Here is a 20,563-nt window from a genome sequence, read left to right on the forward strand (position 1 = left end):
GGAATGCCGCCCTAGACAGTAGCACCAGTTTGTCTGGAGAACAAAGTAGGTGTATGGTTGCTGGACAGACAGCTCTTACATACAAGTCAAGCAACAAGCTGATGGTATTGCTATTAGAAAGACTGTCTTCGGAGTCAGAAGACACGGAACAGCTGTGCATTGGTTGAAATGGGGTACACATTAAGTATGCGAAAACCAGGTTAAGAGCCCACTGTGACATCACAAATGATGTGGGTGGAAACATGTGGGTTAACTTTTTCAGAAAATGCATCAAAATAGGTGATTTGAACAACCAAAAGCTGATCTGGTAAACGTAAAAATGTCAAATGTCAACAACTAGCCTTTAACAGTGGCCAAAGCAAGTCCTTGCTGGGCTAAAGATGATACAAAAAGCAGTACATCTGATGATTTGGCATGCAATGATTCTACCTGATGAGATATAGATAAAGCCAGTGTCCAGCATGGATGTACCATGTTACAACGCATACCATTACAACTACCTACCGTTACAACGCGACCATTACAACGCATACCATTACAACGCATAGCGCTTTGAGGTGCTGGATAGTGGTAAGTATAATTTACTATTCTAACGCCAGTCCCCGTGGACCCTAGGGAAGGTGTTGGATAGTAAATTATACTTATTCCCTATCCTAGAGCGCCCCCCAGCGCAATGCGTTGTAATGGTATGCGTTGTAATGGTATGCGTTGTAACAGTATTGCGTTGTAAGAAATGCGTTGTAACAGGTGTATACCGTCCAGCATAGATGGTTTTTGTGGATGGATGTCCAGATATCAAGATGACATCCACTACCACAGGAGAGAGGTCGAATGCAATCCGATGTCGCTCCTCAACTCCATGCATGGAGGTGTAGATTGTGCAGGCCTTGGTGAAGAACCCTCCCCCATACCCACCTCCCATATCCCCCCACTGCAGGGACAACAGACACTCCGAAAGTCGCAGTCTGATTGGTGGACAGAGTCTCATGTCCAGAATTTCTAGGCAGCGCACCGTTCTCGCCCAATACAGAGCAACTTGGATGACTTGACGCTAGTCATTCCTGATCATCTTGAGAACTCTGGGCAGAAAAGCATAGAGGAGCCCCAAGATCCACTATAGGTGGAAGGCGTCTCAGGGGGAAATCGCCTCGGGAACTCCAATCTGCCAAAGTCTGGACACTGGGTGTTCTCGCCGTTGGCGACGAGATTAAGCCAGGCTTTTTCCAATTGCTGGAAGATGCCCTGTGCCACCTCGGAGTGTGATTGCCATTCATGATCCGCTAGGCAAAGCTGGCTGAGCTTGTACGTCCTGATGTTTTTAGATCCTGCCAAGTGGATCTGAAAGAAACAGGTTTGGATTAGATTCCTTACCTTAGAATATCCCCAGTCGTCAGACTGGATCCGGAAATTTTTGCGTAGCAATACCCCTGCGCGTTGTTAGGCGTCGTCTCTGGCTCCGCGTCCGTCGTCGGCGTCGTCTGCGCCGGAATGACGTCGGAGTACTTAGACGCCGCCCAGGCGCGCTGACGTCAGTTCTTCTTTTTTCCGCGCCAGCTAGCTCAGATCCGGAGAAGCTCTATCCCTTAGTCACATTTTGACTAAAACTTTTTGATAATTTTTGATCCTTTTCTAGTCGTTCTCGACTCTTCAGGTGCCGGTAGGGATGCCCGGGTTCAAACCCTGCTCGAAGTGTAGTCGACTGATGTCGAATACCGACCCCCATCGCCGGTGTCTGCAGTGCCTAGGCCTCGACCACGACGACCGATCCTGTTCCGACTGTCGAGCCCTGACATTGAAGGCTAGGCGGGAGCGGTCCCGAAAGCGGCTCGAGCTCTGGCAGTAGGCCCCGCGCCATTCGAGGTCCCAGTCCCACGGGAGGTCGAGGGACCGGTCGCGGGGTCAGAGCCCTCGCAGCTCCGGAAGTGGGCATTGGTCTTCTGGTTCCTCCTCAGGTAAGAGGCATGAGCGGTCGGAGCAGCGTCATCGCTCCTCCGACCGCCCCCGACACTCGCCCGACGCGGCCGGGGTTTTGGGTGGCACCACCCACGCAGCTCCGCCGAAGTCACAGGCGCCGCATCCTGCCCCATATCTTTGGGTCCCTGAGCAAGATGCGACGCGGGAGGAGATCGAGCAGTACCTCATGGCCATGAGGTCGCTCTCTTCTCCGCCTGGCCCCACTGCGCCTTTGGGCCCAGTGGGCCCGGCTCCGGGGCCTAGCGGGTTGGGTGCTCCGACGCCGTTGGCGGCTTCGGCCCCGGAGACTTCGGTCCCGGCGCCGCAGGCCCCGACCGGATCCGGGTCGATGCTGGTCGACCTTACGACCTCACCGGCGCCGTACCCGAGGGTGTCACCACCGGCGCCGACTTCGTTCAACGCCGGCCCCAGTCCTTCTGTCGCTCCCGTTCAGCCGTCGACACGGCCCCGTTGGGAGCAGTATGAGACAGCGATAGGTACATTCCACTTTAACGAACAGGCTCCGATTGTTGATCCTGGCTACCAGGAATTGGGTGACGAAGAGGACTGGGATGGGTCTGAGGACCCTCTGACACGGGAGTGTCAGGACCAAGCGGACTGGACAGTGGAGCTTGGGGATGCCAGTGGCCTGGACCTCTCTCCAGACACTGGTTTTGTCTCCCCTCCTACCGTGGCTACGGAGGAGGGGCCAGCCTATAGCATAATGTTGATGCAGGCGGCTAAGGCCTTAAACCTTACGCTCCCCTCAGCGGCCGTGAGGACTAATCTCCTCACCGAGGTCCTCAAACCGCAGTCAAGCTCAGTCGAGCCTCTGCTGCCGTTCAATGAGGCCTTATGTGACGTTCTGTTGGGCACTTGGTCCAAGCCTGCCTCAGGACAGCCTGTGGACAGGAACATGGTCAGACGCTACCGTCCGGCTCCGGGTGACCCTATCTTCCTGTCGACCCACCCCACCCCCAAAAGCCTGGTAATCCAGGCCTCTAACTCCCAGACCACGCTCCCGTCGGCTCCTCCCGACAGGGAATCCAAGAGGTTTGAACAGTTTGGCAAGAACTGTTCTCGTCCCTTAGTCTGGGACTGCGGTCAGTCAATAACGCATGCCTCTTGGGCCGCTACACCCACACCCTGTGGGACACGGTTGCGGACGTGCTGCCACAATGCCCTGAGGAGGTCAGGGCTAAACTCGCCCAAGCCCTAGTGGAGGGTCGAGATGTGGCACGGTACTCTATCCGGTGCGGACTGGATACCACTGGGCAGAGCGATGGCTACGACTGGCGGTTCGACACCACGCCTGGTTGCGGTGCGCCAATTTTTCAGCCGATGTCCAGGATACTCTTCTGGACATGCCGTTTGATGGCCGTCGCCTGTTTGGCGACCAGGCAGACCATGCGCTTGAGCGCTTTAAGGACTCCAGGGCTACGGCCAAGTCCTTGGGCCTCTCGGCCCCGCGCCAGCAGTCGGGTGCCTTTCGGTCCTTTCGTGGCCAAGGAAGGGGCGCCCCCACACGTGCCGCATGCCACACACCGCCTCAACAGAATCTTCAGCGTGGTGGCAACAGTGGAAACCGCCTGGGAGGCGGTCGGGGACAACGGCGAGGCCAGTCCACACCTGCTCCCGCAGCATCCGCCTCAAAACCTTTCTAGTCTGAGTTTTCAGGCCCATGTGACGCCAGTGGGGGCAGGGTTCGCCATCACCTCTCCCACTGGCGCACCGTCACATTGGACAGGTGGGTGCTGCAAATCGTCCGAAGGGGCTACTCCCTCCCCTTCGAGGCGACCCCTCCAGCCATGCCACCGCAGTGCCACCGCAGTACCACCGCGTGTCGGGGGACCACTTGCGACTTCTGAAGGAGGAAGTTACGGCCCTCTTGGCCAAGGGGGCCATCGAGCGGTTCCTGGGCCAGAAGTAGGGTAAGGTTGTTACTCCCATTACTTTCTGGTTCCCAAGAAGGGCAAAGGGGGCCTACACCCTATCTTGGACCTACGGAACGTCAACGGCTTCCTCCGGAAGGAGAAGTTCAAGATGTTGACTTTGGCTCAGGTCTTGGCTGCCCTAGACCCGCAAGACTGGATGGTGGCGTTGGACTTGCAGGACACTCACTTTCACATCCCCGTCCTGCCGGCCCACCGGCGTTACCTGCGGTTCACGGTAGGCCTCGAGCACTTTCAGTTCACTGTGCTCCCCTTTGGCCTTACCAGCGCCCCACAGGTGTTCACGAAAGTGATGGAGGTGGTCGCTGCCCTAGACCCGCAAGACTGGATGGTGGTGTTGGACTTGCAGGACGCTTACTTTCCCATCCCCGTCCTGCCGGCCCACCGGCGTTACCTGCGGTTCACGGTAGGTCTCGAGCACTTTCAGTTCACCGTGCTCCCCTTTGGCCTTACCAGCGCCCCACAGGTGTTCACGAAAGTGATGGCGGTGGTCGCAGCTCATCTGCGCAGGTTAGGGGTTTCAGTCTTCTCCTACCTCGACGACTGGTTGTTGAAGGCGGGCTCGCCACAGACAGTCGTCCACCACCTCCAGATTACGGCGGATCTCCTGCACCTGCTGGGGTTTTCCATCAACGTGCCGAAATCACACCTGTGTCCCTCCCAAAAGCTCCTCTTCATCGGAGCTGTTCTGGACTCGGCGCAGTTTCGGGTTTATCCTCCCGAGCAGCGAGCCCGGGATATTCAGGCTCTGATTACGATCTTTAGGCCTTTATCCCAGGTTTCGGTCAGGTTGACGCTGCGGCTTCTGGGGCTGATGGCTTCCTGCATCCTTCTGGTGCATCACGCCCGGTGGCGGATGTGGGCTCTGCACTGGGACCTGAAGTTTCAGTGGGCCCAGCATCAGGGCAACCTGTCCGACCATGTCCTGATCTCGAAGGGCACTGCGAGACAGCTGCAGTGGTGGCTCACGGACCGCGATTGGGTCAGCGGCAGATCCCTCTCCCTTCCCCAACCGGAGCACGTAGTTGTGACGGACGCGTCCCTCCAGGGCTGGGAAGGCCACATGGGAGAGGCGGAGATCAGAGGCCTCTGGTCTCCGGCGGAGTCCCAGCTCCATAGCAACCTTCTGGAGCTGCGGGCGATTCGTCTGGCACTGAAGGCATTCCTCCCCTCAGTCCGAGGGAGTGCAGTGCAGGTGTTCACGGACAACACCACCGCCATGTGGTACTGCAACAAACAGGGCGGTGTGGGGTCCTGGAACCTCTGTCAAGAGGCTCTGCGCCTCTGGCAGTGAATGGAACATTAGGGCGTGACCCTGGTGGTTCACCCCCTGGCTGGTTCTCTGAACGCCAGGGCGGACGAACTCAGCCGACGGTGCTCGATGGATCACGAATGGCGTCTGAACTCTGACGTGGCGCAAGGCATCTTTCTGCAGTGGGGAGAGCCTTGGTTAGATCTATTTGCCACCGAAGAGAACGCGCAATGTCATCAGTTCTGCGCGTTGAAATTTCCAAGGCGGCACTCGCTCGGCGACGCATTTCGTCGCGAGTGGAGTTGCGGTCTGTTATACGCCTTTCCGCCTATACCACTTCTGCCCAGAGTGCTGAAGAAAATCAGGCGCGACCGGGCCCACGTCATCCTTGTGGCTCCGGACTGGGCTCGAAGGTACTGGTATCCCGAGCTACTCAATATATCAGTCGGTCCCCCGATCCGTCTGCCTCTTCAGGAGGACCTTCTGTCGCAGCAGCAGGGGACGGTCCTCCACCCGAACCTGTCCACTCTCCACCTCCATGCTTGGAGATTGAGCGGCGACAGTTGAGGCCATTTGACTTGCCTCCTGAAGTCTATAATGTTATTCTGGCAGCCAGGCGTCCCTCCACAAAGTCGGTATACGCCTGCCGGTGGAACAGATTTGTGGCATGGTGCACAGCAAAGGCTGTGGATCCTCTTTCTGAGGTTCTTCTCTTCCTTCTTTCTCTTGCCCAGCAGGGCTCTGCTTTGGGCACTATCAAGGGCTACCTTTCTGCCCTTTTGGCCTTCCTAAGGCTGCCTGATCAACCTTCTTCGTTCAAGTCCCCTATAGTAACTTGTTTTCTGAAGGGCATCACACACATGTTTCCACCTGTTTCCTTTGTGATGCCTCAGTGGGACTTGAACCTGGTTCTTACTTTCCTGATGTGCGCTCCCTTTGAGCCACTTCATTCTTGTCCTCTCTGTCTTCTCACTTTGAAGACAGCTTTCCTGGTTGCCATCACCTCTGCCAGGAGAGTGAGTGAGCTCCAGGCTCTATCTTGCAAACCCCCTTTCCTGTCTGTACATCCGGACAAAGTGGTGTTGCGTACAAGACCCTCTTTCCTGCCCAAGGTAGTCTCTGCTTTCCACATCGGGCAGTCCATCACCTTGCCCTCCTTCTTCCCGACTCCGCATCCTTCAAAGGATGAAGAGCGGTGCAATCGTCTGGACCCAAAACGTGCGCTTTCATTCTATGTGGATCGCACACGCCAGTTCCGGGTGGATGACCAACTCTTTGTTGGTTACGTAGGTGCGAAGAAGGGACGGGCGGTGCATAAGCGGACCATCTCTCGGTGGGTCATCTTATGCATCAAGGCGTGCTACTCCTTGGCTAGAAAGCAGCCTCCAGTTGGGCTGAGGGCCCATTCCACTCGGGCCACGGCGGCTACTACTGCCCTGGGTCGGGGAGTCCCCCTGCACGACATTTGCCAGGCGGCTACGTAGGCCTCACTGCACACCTTTGCGAGGCACTACTGCCTGGACAGTCAAGTCCGGAGGGATGGCTTCTTTGGCCGTTCCGTCCTCCAGGACTTTCTGGTGTAAGTATTGGTTCGCAGACCCACCACCGGGGTTGGTATTGCTGGGGTATCTATTCTAAGGTAAGGAATCTAATACTAACCTGTTTCTTTCAGATGAACAAGTTGCTTACCTTCGGTAACGATATATCTGTAAGAAACAGTAGTTGGTATTAGATTCTTTACCGCCCCACCCATCCTCCCCATTCTGCAAACTGATACCTAGGGTTAAGGTCATCCCCTTTCAGGGCCCTAGTTCCTTAGCACCAGTGTTGGTTCTAGCATGGCTCTGCGTATCTGGCGCAGAAAAGCTGTGTCTAAGAACTGACGTCAGCGCGCATGGGCGGCGTCTAAGTACTCCGACAACGTCATTCCGACGCCGACGACGGACGCGGAGCCAGAGACGACGCCTAACGACCCGCATGGGTATTGCTACGCAAAAATTTCCAGATCCAGTCTGACGCCTGGGGATATTCTAAGGTAAGGAATGTAATACTAACTACTGTTTCTTACAGATATATCGTTACCGAAGGTAAGTAACTTGTTCTTCATAGCTAGAGATACCATAGCGACTCTACTAGCTCCAGAGCCTCCCATCACAGGACCCCACTATGTCCTTGTTTTTGCAGTGGTGTTGTTTGAGACAACCCGAAACAGCCTCCCCCTGATGGATGAAGTAAAGCCTTCAGTGCCAATCTGATCACCCGCAGCACCAATAGATTGAACTGGAGCCAATTCTTTGCCAGAGACAAGGTCCTCTGATCTCTACCAGCAACGATGTGTCCATAATGACAGTCCCCTGCTAGGGGGCTAGGGAGAAAGGTCTGCTGCTGGTCCAACTGCGGTTGAGCAGCCACCCACTGCGATTGTTCGCAGTCTCCTCCAAAACCTGGGAGAAATCCGACAGGTTTTCTAGGTGTGGAGCTTTGAAAAAACACAATATTCAGAACCGCTCCGATGAACAGGAGCCTCTTGGAAGGAGTCTGGTGTAACTTCGGCACATTCTTGGAAAACCCCAAGCATTAAAAAGTTTTGTCATCGTCTGTAGATGGACTATGACCAACTGCAGTGAGTCCACCATCAGCAGCCAGTCATCAAGGAAAGACTGGTATTCCAAGGTTCTGAAGATGTGTTGTGAACACCGCCATCACTTTTGTGAACACATGAGGGGCACTGGCAAAGCTGAAGGGGAGTGTGGAAAACTGGAAATGCTCATGGTCCACTGTAAACCGCAGAACGGGGATTGGAAAGTAAGAGGCGAGGATTGTTTGTTAATCAATCCATTGTCTGGTTAAGTATCCAGCCCACTGGCCTCCCCTAAGTCCATATAAAGATTGTATTCACATTGGCTATCATCCAGGCCATGTTGGATATGTTCTGAGTCTGACTCAAAGACGTTGTGAAGTGAATACCTGGTTTGAGGCAATGGCAGAATTCTGTCAATCAGAAAGTGGCTGTATCGGTTGAGGATAAATTAGAGGAAGACGCAACTTTAGTCGAGGTCGTGTTTTGTTCTGAATCAGAAAGCACAGGAGGTTCTTCCTCCGGTGTCAGATGTTGGGGCGGATATCAACACAGGCAGGTCTGGCTTTGGATTGCAGCGCTGGAGTCAGAATGGGCATCGGCCGTGGAATCGGGCCAGACCCCTTTTAAGGGTCAAGAGGCACAGGTGGTGACGGGGACAGATCCGCTGGCAACGATCCAAATGGAGGCCTCTGTGGATTCATGAGCCCCAAGGGTGCACCAGAGGGAACTGGAAGGGTGCCAAAATATGCAATACGGCCTCATTAAAGGCTTTCACCTGTTGCTGCAGCAAAGATGGCCCAGGGAATTTAGGACACATTTGGACCAGTCCTCAATAGGCGTCGACGACCAAGACAGAGTGGTACCTTGGCATTCACAATACTTCTCACGATGAGTGGCGAGACACGGGAGAGCCCTGCTTCAACTTCTTATGCTTCTTCTTTGACTTTACCCGAAGTTCTGGTGTTTAAAGATTACCTGATGTGGGAAAGACCTCGAGAGGCACAGGATTGCGTTCTCTCAACTTCGAAAAGGAAAGGGTGTTTTTCACTTTCTGGTAATTTTTCACAAGGTGAGGAATCTGAGGTTGGAAGTACACCTCAGAAAAGTTAGGATACACTGACTGGAGGCCCGATAAGCCTTATGTGTAATGTTTCTGGTTAACATATAAAACTTTTTCAAGACTCCACCACAATGATCTGATGTAGATCCTAGGTGCCTTAAGGAACGTTAAAGAGACCAACATCATATACAATTACTCTCTGCCTCAATGCACTTCCTCAATTTTATGTTATCCTAAAACACTCCGAATCTTCCCTGGGTGAGCATAAAGTGATGTACAAAAGCCCGACACGCCAGTCACCACAATCATAGGGCAGTGTAGGACTATTAAGTCTGGTGCAAGCTGCATTGCTTTGAACTGGCCCTAAATGTAAACTTCAGAGGGAGAAGTAAGCACTCTGATCAAAGAAACACTGAGCAGGCAAAAACTGCAAACAGAAATCCTACTCAAACAGCAGTAGAAAATGACAGATGCCCATAGGCACAGCAAGTATGCAGGCTATTAGGTGTTGAATGGGGTTCAACTGATCAGTGGCGGTCACAGTACATCCCGATCTTGTTCTACTTGGTTTAGCACATGGGGAATCTTATGTCCCAATAAGGCATTTTCTTCGTTTTGCTGCCTTTGGATTGGTTGGTGCAATGTAGTCTGTCAATGTCTTGCCTATATGGTATCATATTGGTGTTGTGGTTGCATGACTTGATGAATGGGTTTGCCTTTCCATGGCTGTGTTAGTGTAGCCTTGTGTTAAAAGCTTAGTGTGATACGGTTCAGTCATCCAAAGGCTAACAGAGTAAATAAAAGCCCAACGTTGGTGCTACAGTAAAAATACTGGGTGTTGTTCTCTCAGTGGCTGTCATGGTGTAGTCTTGTATTGGTGCTGCTGTACACTTGGTGGGAGTCAAGTCTGGCATTTGCTTTGCAGAATCGCTTTGTGCTGATGTTAAAGTAACCGATTCAGTGGACGGGTTCAGTGTGAATGTCTTCTCATATTGCCTCATGCTGGGGTTATTGGCAGTGCTCTGGTACTGGTGTTACAGGAATGGTTGTGCTAACATGCTTCATTCTGCCAATGGTTGTGGTGTGTGAGCGTGCAATGCTTCTTTTGTGATGCTTTACAGTTGATGATTCAGTTTAAGGAGAGCATAAGCAGAAGACAAATCAAGATATTTATTAGAAGGCCATCAAGCCCTAGCACAACAGTTAGGTAAACATAGTGGCAGTGACATTTAACAGTCTATTCAATCCACCTCTCCCAGAACGCTGAGGGCATGTCTCAGCCATGACATTATAGCCCTTTCTCACCGCTTCAGTGGTTGATTCCTGCATACACCTCTACTGGTTTTTGGCAATACTCTGAATATCTCATTTTTATAGTTAAACACATACCTTTCTGTCTTTGCAGATTTCTTGGACTACCTGAGAGTAAGTCTTCTCACATCTGGAAATGGGTTATGAGTTTAGAAAACGTGTTGTTGACCCACCTAGAGACAAGCTTTTCCATTGCATTAGTTCTTATTCCCAGTAGGCTGAACGCCTAAACAAGTGCCTTAAAGTAAAGCCTGTTTGCCCATTAATAGTACCTGATTAATGTAAATTTCAGTTCCTACACTGACCTGGTGCCAACCCTTGTATGTTGCTTGTACTAAAGCACATCTGTACCATGCAATAAAAAGACTTATGGGCAGGTTGATGAGCAGGGGTCACTTGAGCCACCGCACCAGTCTTTCTTCTCAGTAAAATGTGGCTCTTTAGAGCCCAAGAACCAAACCCAACACTGTTCTACACTGCCAGCAAGTGGTTTCTCATCACACGAAGTCTAAAAGACCACTGCTCTTTAGTTGCTGGATCCATATGTTCATCATGTCTGAAGCTTACACCCTGCAGCCAGAGGGGAGCAATGAACCTTTTTGGTCTGTTGAGGGAACTGCTCACCTCATGAATGCCCTGGTTAGTGATTCAATCCAAATATTAATTATAAAATGTCCTCTGAATCAATGTCCCATGAGACGAGGAAATCATTCCATGCGTGTGGAAAATAAGGCGATGGTTTAATACGCTGAACACTTCATGCCGGTCTAGTCAGAGAGAATGAAAGGTAACACCGCAACAGATAAGAAGTGTTTTTGTAAGTTATGATCATTTAAGGCTAAAAGGAGGAACTCTAAGGCAATTCAGCTTTTGAACACGGCACTCTGGTTCCCTCCCACCTGATGTCCATTTCTTGCATGCCCCAGCAATTAGAAAACGTTGCTGCTTGAGAGCAGATACAATCTTAATAGTCCCAGCAGTAGTTGTGCGCACCCAGCAGCGGCTCAGGCACAGAGTGGAAAGCGTGTCGCAACACCTAGAATCCCAGTGGGTTGGGGGAAACCACCCCTCCATTCTCCACCAATGCCTTTGATATCATGCGCATGTTTTTGAAGACTTGGTTGGTGGTGTCTGTATTCAGCGATTGCAGGTTTTCCCGGATACGGCCATGAGCCTGAACAGGAAGGAATGGAGAAAAAAATTGGTTCATTGCTGTGAAGATCATACAATACAAGCCTACCTTCTCGACTCTTGTGCACCTGTCCGCCTTGGCATTTGGGCAAGCATTTCAGGACTAATTATCAAGTTGAAGCAGTGTTATTATACAGATACACTACAGTGGGGTCAGTGAGAAGCTGCACAACCAGCTGTGTTGTAGGTATTCGCATACAGCCTACAAGTACGCTGTTCCTGCAAAGGCTGCATTCAGAGCTCGATCAGAAGCATAGTTCTCTTTTCTCCAAGACTCTAAAGTCTGTCTCTCTCTCCCCGATTAGCACTGCTGCATCTGGCAGGAATTATCCACAGGAACAAGAGCAAAACAGGAAGTGCCCTCACAGTTGGTACAACTAGGGCAGCTTACTGCAAACAAGGAGAATGCCCATAGTTTGGAAGGGGGGAGTTTAGGTGGCCAGATAGAGCCATGGATTAAGGGAAAGAAAGGTGCGAAGAAGACTAGCATTCCCAACCTTAACTAAGGTCTCTTCGCAACCAAAGGTGGCAAAGAGTAACCAGCTCCTTGAAGCCACTGTCTTTGATCCTCTTCTCTTTTTCTACAAATGAGAGGAAGTCGAGGTTTGCTTCACTCATTGACAAATGACTACCCTGTCAGGTGCAGGACCCGCCTGTAACAGTGCAGTCTGAATAATTCATTCATTTCATACATTTCCTCTCTGGCTTTGGCTAAATAGAATGTTAATCTAGTATCAATTGTCAGTATCTGAATTCTAACTAGTAATGCACAGGTTTATTACGCCCTGTGTTTTTGAGAGGTTTAGGGTAGTACTAGGGGAATGAGAGATCAGTCTGTAAGCATCAGCCAGGCTGGTTGGGCAAGGCATGACTGGTGGTGTGTAGTCTGGGTATTGACACAGCATTGTTTCCAGGGAAAGGCGAGAATGCTGACTAAGGAGCATCAAGACTTTTATCATCGGTTTCTATACCTGTAAACTGCTCTGCTGTCTTTCAGTTATGTTTGCACAATACAAATACAGCATGCATAAAAATATACATCAATAACAAAGCAAGACAGTGTCTTCCAGTGGAAAGCAAACCACCCGTCTGCCTAGAATCCAAAAGACCTACTCCTTTTCGTAAACGATTACCATTGATGGTGGCCTGCACAAGGTTGCTCAAAGCATTTCTGGGAAACTGGGGCTAGGAGTGAGTAGTTATTGTGAAAGAAAGCACAATTCTGATCTCAAATGGCATATGCAAGTTCATAACAATTGATTTTTTTGGGATCCTTTAACCGGTCTGCCTTCAAACCCAAAAAAATAAAAATCAGGGAGAGGCTTTGTTGGGTAGCAGCTGAGTAATTCCATGGTTATAGTGGGTTATCCGCAGTGCCACCTTCTGGAGAGGGCTGGGACTGCAAGAAGTTTTCAAAGCAGCATCAGAGTTCTAATCCAGCAGTGGCTGTTACTAATTCCTGGTTTGAAGCATTCCTAATAACTCAAATATTTTTTCAATGAAGCTTAGTCAGAGAAATGTACAGGCTGTAATGGATAAGAGAAGTCCTTCTGAGAAGCTGCTTATTAAAAAAGTTTTTTTCTTGCTGCTGAGAGACATAATCTGATGATAAAGAATAATCATGGCAGAGCTAATGGGCCAGGTGTGGTCTAGGAGCAGGACACAGCAGGCAAACACTGGATCGTCTATGCAAGACCCTGACATATAGCCCCCCGAACTGTTCACCCTCCAGCACCGCCAACTAACACCCAGACCTCACCTCTATGCACCAGGTGTCGCACAGCATTTTCTCATGCTCAGCAGTTGGATGCCCCTGGCTGAGGGAGCGGGAAGCCCTGCAGAATCAAAGGATAGTGTCAAATGTTATGTAGGCACCCGAAGAGGTAATCACACATGATCCTGCCAATCAATCAACGTTCGAGAGCCACCCCCCAGTCAGACTTCAATCTGGACTTCATGCAACCCAAGATCAACCCTCAAGCACCACAGAATCATCTTCTGTCCTTGCCTATTCTTCAAGTGCTCATCCAACCACCCACTTTCCCTACAGACATCACCGCTACGCTGCAGTGCATGGACTTACCTGGAGAGAACGACCACCATGCCATAGAGATCAATAGCGCTGTCCGCCACTCGCTTCAGCACAAACTGCTCATCTGTAAATGGGACAAAGCAATGTTAAGGCAGCTCTGGACCAATGAAGAGTAAAGGCTTCATGGCACAAAGAACCTCTGGTCACATGATACACCTGGATTATAAAAACTGCATAAGACAGGAGCACTGCATCAATAACAGAACCATAGATCACAGACCGCACGCTGCAGACTGGAGAACGGCAGGTTCTATAAAGCACTGTTGGATAAACTAGTATGATATGTAGGAGCAGAGTACTTGCCTCAATCGTACAAAGATTACTAAAGAGCTTCGTACTCATCTCTGCTAGATAGAGCTATGCTGTGTCAACATCGAGGTCACTCTTCATGGTACCGAGATTGTTAGGGCGTGACAAAGAATCAGAACGAGTTGCCGTGATATTAAGTTGATCCTAGGATGCACTGGATTGTGATAGTATTCATACTGCACTTTTGCTATAACAGGCTACAGGTCGGAGAATGCAATGGCATATATGGAGCTACAGGTATTGGGAAATGCTGGAGCGTGTCAAAGTACTGCAGTTGGAATGTACTTTTGTTACTGCAGAAAACGCAGCTGCAAGACAAATGGCAAGTTTACAGTTCCATACTTCACTGTCTCAGCATCAAGCAAACTAAGCCGGCGGGACCACCTGCTGCCTGGCCATTCGTGACACTAACTGAAGAATAACACAGAATGATCAGATCCATAAACACTTAATTCAGTGGCAGCCAGCATTCTTTACCTTCACGCCAGAAGCATGATCAGTTTGTTCACTTTCCCAATATAAAAGAAAATGGGCTTCTTCAAACTAGCGCTAACTCCACACAAGTAGCCCTTCTACACAGAGCGACAACCCTGTACCTGCTCTCTAATTTCCTATGATATCATTATATGTACTGTACCAACCAAAGACTTCTTTCGGAGTAGGCACCCGCACAGCGTATCAATGCTGCTCATGTTACCTTGTGTGTTTCTGCATCGTCAGAAAGGAATACACACCGACTGACCCGGTTTTCCTTCCCTACTACCACGCGATCCAATTCTGACGCGTCCCCTCCAGGCTCCTGACTCCGGGCATCCTGTCCTACCAACTCCCCCTCAGCTCGTCCCTACGAGCGCGCCAGGGTTCCCTCCCCATGGCAATAGAGGCTTACATTTATTAGGCGATACTCAATGTCCTGATGATGATCCCCATGATCACCTAGTGGGATCGAAACGCCGTCGACCTTTATGTTCACCCTATACAGAACGTATACCATGTGTCATGTATATGTGAAGGTGCATTCTGAATTTTCTGTCTCATTGTAAACTACAGAAATCCGCAGCTTTTGCCTAAAAGCTGTGTTCTGTTCCCTGTTTCCACACTGTGCTAATCTGTATGTGCTTGGGTACAGGCTTGTGCCCCACTACGTTGAATGGTTGAAGGAAATTGTTTGTCTCTCATTCTGGATTAAGTAAAGATTGAGACCTCTGTCCGGCTGGACATGTCAAATTAATATAGATCCATTGTGTCTATATTCATTGTTCTTTGAATGTTGTGTGCATGGGACCACTGTTGTTTCAAATACTCATGTTACCTAGAGCATGATGAATATTTGCATAAATATGGAACTGCAGCCATAGCATGAACTAGGACAGAATCTAAAATGACCACTTCCACGGTGCACAAAAGACGAGGACCTCAGGCTTGGGCGACACCGCACTTTGTCCAACACTGGACTGGGTAGATTAGAAAATGACCGGTTTTGATAGAAATAGGCTCCACTAGGTAACCACATACTTTCCCATAACCCAGGTAGGAGAATATTTAAGAGCTATTCACTTTGACAAGGTCTCTATCATTGCTTTGCAGGGCTACTGGTGGCAAGAATTGCATATTATGCGATCTACGCTCATATCCATGAACAGTGACTAGCAGCGCCTCAGTGCTGGATCCTAAAACACACACTTGCTTTCATTCATATATTATTTTTAAGCAATTGCCTCTTTTTTTAATGTCAATGAGACTTACAATAATACTTTGGAAACAGCCTAAAGCTTTTGGTAGAATTCTTTCTTAAATTGAAGTCTTTTTATTTTAAAAAGAAGCAGATGCACAGCGCAGTTTTAAAGGGAGGAAAAACTCCACTGTCCCTTTCAGGAAGCCAGTATGACCTTCCGATCCCAGGGGACAATACTCTGGTAGTTCATTTTTCTTCTTTATGCGGCTGGGATCCCTCATCACGGAGTTCTGCCAATCTCCTAGTTCAACCTAACCTCAGTCAGAAAATATTGATTTCCAAATCTTTTGGTGTGGGCAGTTTTGGACTGTGCTTCTCTTGCAACACATGCATTTTTTTCATTTTCCATTACAGAACCATTGTGACATTTATACTTGTGAAGTAACCCTCACCTGGCTATAAACAAAAGTGAGTATTTATATAACATGTATATCCTTGTGTCCATGTCCAACAGCCATTCCTCAGGAGTCTTCAATTTACCATAAAATGTCAAAGTGGGTGTAGGAGACTAGGGTTTTTATTGAGGTTATCCCCCCACTTTTTGCATGGTATTTGATGTAACTTTCACTGAAGTGCACTGGGTTCCTGCTAACCAGGTCCCAGTGCCAGTGCTCTTTCCCCAAAACTGAGCAATTGTACCCCAACTGGCAATACAGTTACTACCCTGTGTAGGTCCCTACTAAATGTTACCCCTAGTACCTAGGGCAAAGGGTACTTACGAGAGTTCCCTAAGGGCTGCAGCACAGTTTGTGCCACCCTAAGGGACCCCTCACCCAACTCATTCAAGACTGCCATTGCAGGCTGCGTGTTTTGTTGCAGACCCAAAAGTGAAAACACAACATGAGACACATCCCTGTGTGCCATGTACTCCAACACTGCATGTGATATTTCAAAGCCACCCCCACAGCTGGCTTTACAGCCCTAAGGCAGGGTGCCTTATATTACATGTGAGGACATACCTGCATGAGCAGATATGCCCCTGTTCTGGTCAGTTCCATTGCTGCCAGTACAAGTGATCAGGGAAGCCATTTTAAAACTGGACACTGCTGAAAACTGGTTCCCCGGCTACATGATGGTCTCACTGAAAATAGGGATGTTTAGTATCAAAGTTCTCTTATTAATAAAGCCACACTGATTCCAGGGATGAATTTTTTAATACCTGCACACAGAGGGCACCCTATCAGAGCTGTTGCTCCGCCTGAGCACAACTTTGACGCTCAAACTTGTACTCCCCAAGACGGTTCGAAAAAAGGAAGACAAGAACACTGATCGTGGCATTCCTGTGGTTACTGGTCTGCCTCAAGGGGGTATGATGTAAAATAATCCCAAGCCCGCCGACTGTCATCAAGACTGCTCTCAACCCTTCCTTGTCAACCTCTTGCATTCAAGGGAAACTTACAAGCAAGCACAATTTAAAAGTCTCCTGATGTCAACACTGAGTGGGTCATCACCCTTTCTTCATATAAAAATTTAACAACAAAGACACCACTTGCTCCCTCTCAAGAACCACAGGAATCATTTAAAACTGTGGTTTTTAACCTTTTGACTTCAGGAACCTCACTTAGTCATTACTGGAATCTGGGGAACACCACTGAATAAGTATTGGAATCCGGGGACCAATGATGAGTCATTACTGGAAGCCGGGGACTGCAGCCTAATACAATTTTGATGATTTGAACGACAAAACAACACACAAATTATATTTAATTTAATTCACAAACAAATATGTGTATAACTACAAGTCCCAGCATTCAATACTAGTTTTCGGATTCTAAGCTAAAACACCTGAGGCTCTTTCTGCAATAGGCAGTTAAGGAATGGGACTGTTCGAGCCTTGCAATACCGCCCGCAGTACCAGAGTGCCCATGAGGAAGGAGCAGACAGCTCAGAAACGTGTCGGCCGACAAGAAAAATGACGGCTGTGTGATCATCACCGCAATGATATTAAAAGAGGGATGTTTACCTTACTGCTGTCGAGTGATTTCCTATTGCAGAACCTTTGTTAAACAATATATATATATATATATCTATATCTATCTATCTATTTTTTTTAAAATCACAATAGTAATTTTAATGGGAAGGCTGAAGCTTTATTGAATTTAATAAAGCCAACCTATCGCCCCCAATATATTCTGTTTGATGCATTTGCACGGTTCAACGAATCAAGCTGAGGATGCCAAAATAATTTTTCACTTTCAATTTAGGATTCCTTCACATTTACAGAAAAGTTTTACATTTTCAATTTTGCTTTTCAATTTACACACACTTTTCTGATCTGTTAATAAATATTGTATCAATTTTCTAAGCAGTCGTGGACCTCCCGAATATGCTGCGGAGACCCTCGACCACAGGTTAAGAACGATGGAGTTAGAATGAGATGTACTCAAATTCAGGATACATTTCCAAGGGATACATATCAGTAACTACACAGAGGATATGCAACATTCCCATTCCCAGAAAGGACACAATTTCTGAGTCTAAATGGAGATTCTACTTTTTCATTCCTACAACATCACTGATGGAATCACCCGTCTGAATATTACATTGGACAACAAACTCTAGTCACTGGAAAGCAAGCAGTGAGAACTTCCGGTCATTCATGTAGAGCTGCCTCTGAGTCTGCAATGTCCAGGGCTGTTCAGTAGATTCCAGAGGACGAAAGTCACCTTTGTTATCAGTAGGAAAGCTGTATGTCAAACCCTTGTTCACTGCCTCCCCAAAATCCTTTGCAGCTCTTGTTACACCACATGCAAATTTGTTTGGCAAATTCTGTAGCCTTTACATTTTCTCAGTGCCACCCCAATCAGATATTCACCCCGAGGAATCCAGAGTTTGCACTGTCAGTTCTACGCTCTAGTGCACAATAATCTCTTCTCGATAATACCAAATAGCTATTTGTCAATTATGGGAACATCTCCACAGAAATAGCAACATCCCAGAGTTCGTAGGCCACTCAACTGTGTTCTGTCTAATGCCTTGTTCTTAAACTCCAATAAATCCCCATCCGTGAAGACCACGAACGTGAAGAGATTTATAGAGAGCACGGCTACTCAAGAGTGTCCCGGCACTATATGGTCAGTGAAAAGAGGCACATACAGAAGGTAATTAATGAGAAAAAGCCAGGTCTTAAGCTTTTTTTAAAAATCGGCTTCAGTTTTTGTTTGACGCAGCTCAAAAGGGAGCTTGTTCCACCATACAGAGCCCAGGAAGGAAAAGGAACTACCTCCTGCAGTGGAAAAATGAACCTCATGGATCTTGGACAGATGATTACCAGATGAGCGTAAGACTCTCACAGAGATAGAGAAAACAATCCTAGCTGAATGATAGTCAGGTCCGAATGACGGAGAGCCCTATGCATTAACAGCATTCATTTAAAAAGAATCAGTTTCCAAAGGGAAGCCAGTGCAAATTGCGCAAATGACAAGAAATATGTTCTCGTCCCGGTAGGCCCAGAACCAGTCGCGCTGCTGCATTTTGAACGACCCGAAGTCTATTCAGGAGATATTTTGGTAACCCTGCATAGAATGCCCTGGCGTAGTCAAATATGGACATCACCAGTGCCAAAACCACAGTAATATTCGGTGAAAAAGATACACATTTGAATTTGTTTTGCAATCCACAAGATACCAAAACCGATATCTACCACTGAGATAATTTGATTATGAAATGACATTTTATTGTCAAATTTGATCCCCAGATTTTTAACAGCTGCAGCTTGGGTGGCTGATCAAGATGAAGGTACCTAGAATATGCACTTCGGGTTGGGGCAGTCGGAGACTCGAACCACAAAGCTGTGGAACACACTTCCAGCCGAGCTGAGAGGAGCGCTCAACAAATTTCATTAAAATAACATTAACATAATCTACCCCTGTAGGCAAGTGAACGTCGAAGTTTAAGACAAAGTTATGGTCAAAACTAAGAACCTCTGTTTCTCTGAGTTGCATTTCAAATGGTTAGTGTCAGCCATCGAAATATAGGTGAGAGACCGGGCCGAATGACATCTAAATCGGTGTAAGCCCCCTTACTGAAGGTAAAAAGGATAAGGGTGTCATCAGCATAGGAAATAATTGTAGCCCCAAATGATTCCACCACCTTAGCTAAGGGGGACAAGAAGATGATAAACATAGTGGGACTAAATGGAGAGCCCTGAGGGACTCCGACTGCCACCTTTCCACTTAAGCCAGTTCCAGGCATTATTTCTAATGACAAAGCATGTGAGCAGCGTGTCAAGTGGGACACTGTTGAATGCTGCTGACAAGTCAACAGTACAAGGACTGCCCTGCCGTCCACATCAATGGTATATCTTATACAATCCGTGACCTCCATCAAGGCAGAGCAAATACAAGATGATGGACGAAGCGCTGAAACTATTCAGACACTCACCCCCAGTCACAGATATGGGTTGAATCCATCCTCGTTCTTTAATTCACTTCGCCACTCCAGTTCATACGCAGCTTTATGCAAATCAGTCTTTACCCTGTGCCTCATGGGAACAGTCCAGCCCACACTGCCAAGCCATGTCTTCCCTGGATCGGAAACGAGCATCCTGGGACTGGTTTCGGGCTAAAAGCCCTCATCAGCCAGGCTAGCTTGAAGGCAGTCTCAGTATTATGCCTATGTCTAAAACCAGACTGGCACAGATGAAGAAACCCAATGGCCTCTAGATAGAGCAGTCAATTGACATATTTTTATTCTATTTTAGGAGGCGCTGGAAAAAGGGAAATTGGCCTACAATTGCCTGGAACATCTGGATCTGCGCTAGGATTTTTAGTAAAGGAACGATTTTTGCTTTCTTTCAACATGAAGGCACCATGGCAGTAACAAGGGACTTATTCAGCACCGCGTTCACAATGGGGTTAATAATGCCCACAACTAAAACCAAAATTGTAGGAAGACAAGGATCATTAGGAGAGCTCGATTTAAGGTTTAAAATCGCTGTCCTAGAGTCTTCCAGGGAGATAGTATTAGACTCAGAGAGCCCACAGGACATCGGAATAGCCAACTGACCAGTACAGCCAAAAGTCAAATCCAGGATAAAAGTTGAGGGGAGACTGTTCTGTATTACTTGAACTTAATTGTAAAAGATTAGTATTAATTCCTCACACCAATGGAACCTTACTTTTGTGG

The 20,563-nt window shown here is 48.4% G+C and overlaps 1 protein-coding gene across 2 annotated transcripts in view; it reads right to left on the bottom strand.

Annotated features, from left to right (window-relative positions):
- Window positions 1-9,954: 9,954 nt before the first annotated feature.
- Window positions 9,955-20,563, bottom strand: part of ACADVL (acyl-CoA dehydrogenase very long chain) — a 137,008-nt gene continuing 126,399 nt past the window's right edge. For both annotated transcript variants that reach the window (XM_086946104.1, XM_086946103.1), the window contains 3 exons: window positions 13,384-13,456; window positions 13,060-13,135; window positions 9,955-11,283 (listed from right to left, as the gene is read on the bottom strand). In XM_086946104.1, the coding sequence (XP_086802230.1) occupies window positions 11,146-11,283; window positions 13,060-13,135; window positions 13,384-13,456 (287 nt within the window). In that variant the 3' untranslated portion in view covers window positions 9,955-11,145. The remainder of the gene's footprint in view (window positions 11,284-13,059; window positions 13,136-13,383; window positions 13,457-20,563) is intronic.

This window comes from Lissotriton vulgaris, chromosome 12, assembly GCF_964263255.1.
Source record: "Lissotriton vulgaris chromosome 12, aLisVul1.2, whole genome shotgun sequence".
NCBI classification, from domain to species: domain Eukaryota; kingdom Metazoa; phylum Chordata; class Amphibia; order Caudata; family Salamandridae; genus Lissotriton; species Lissotriton vulgaris.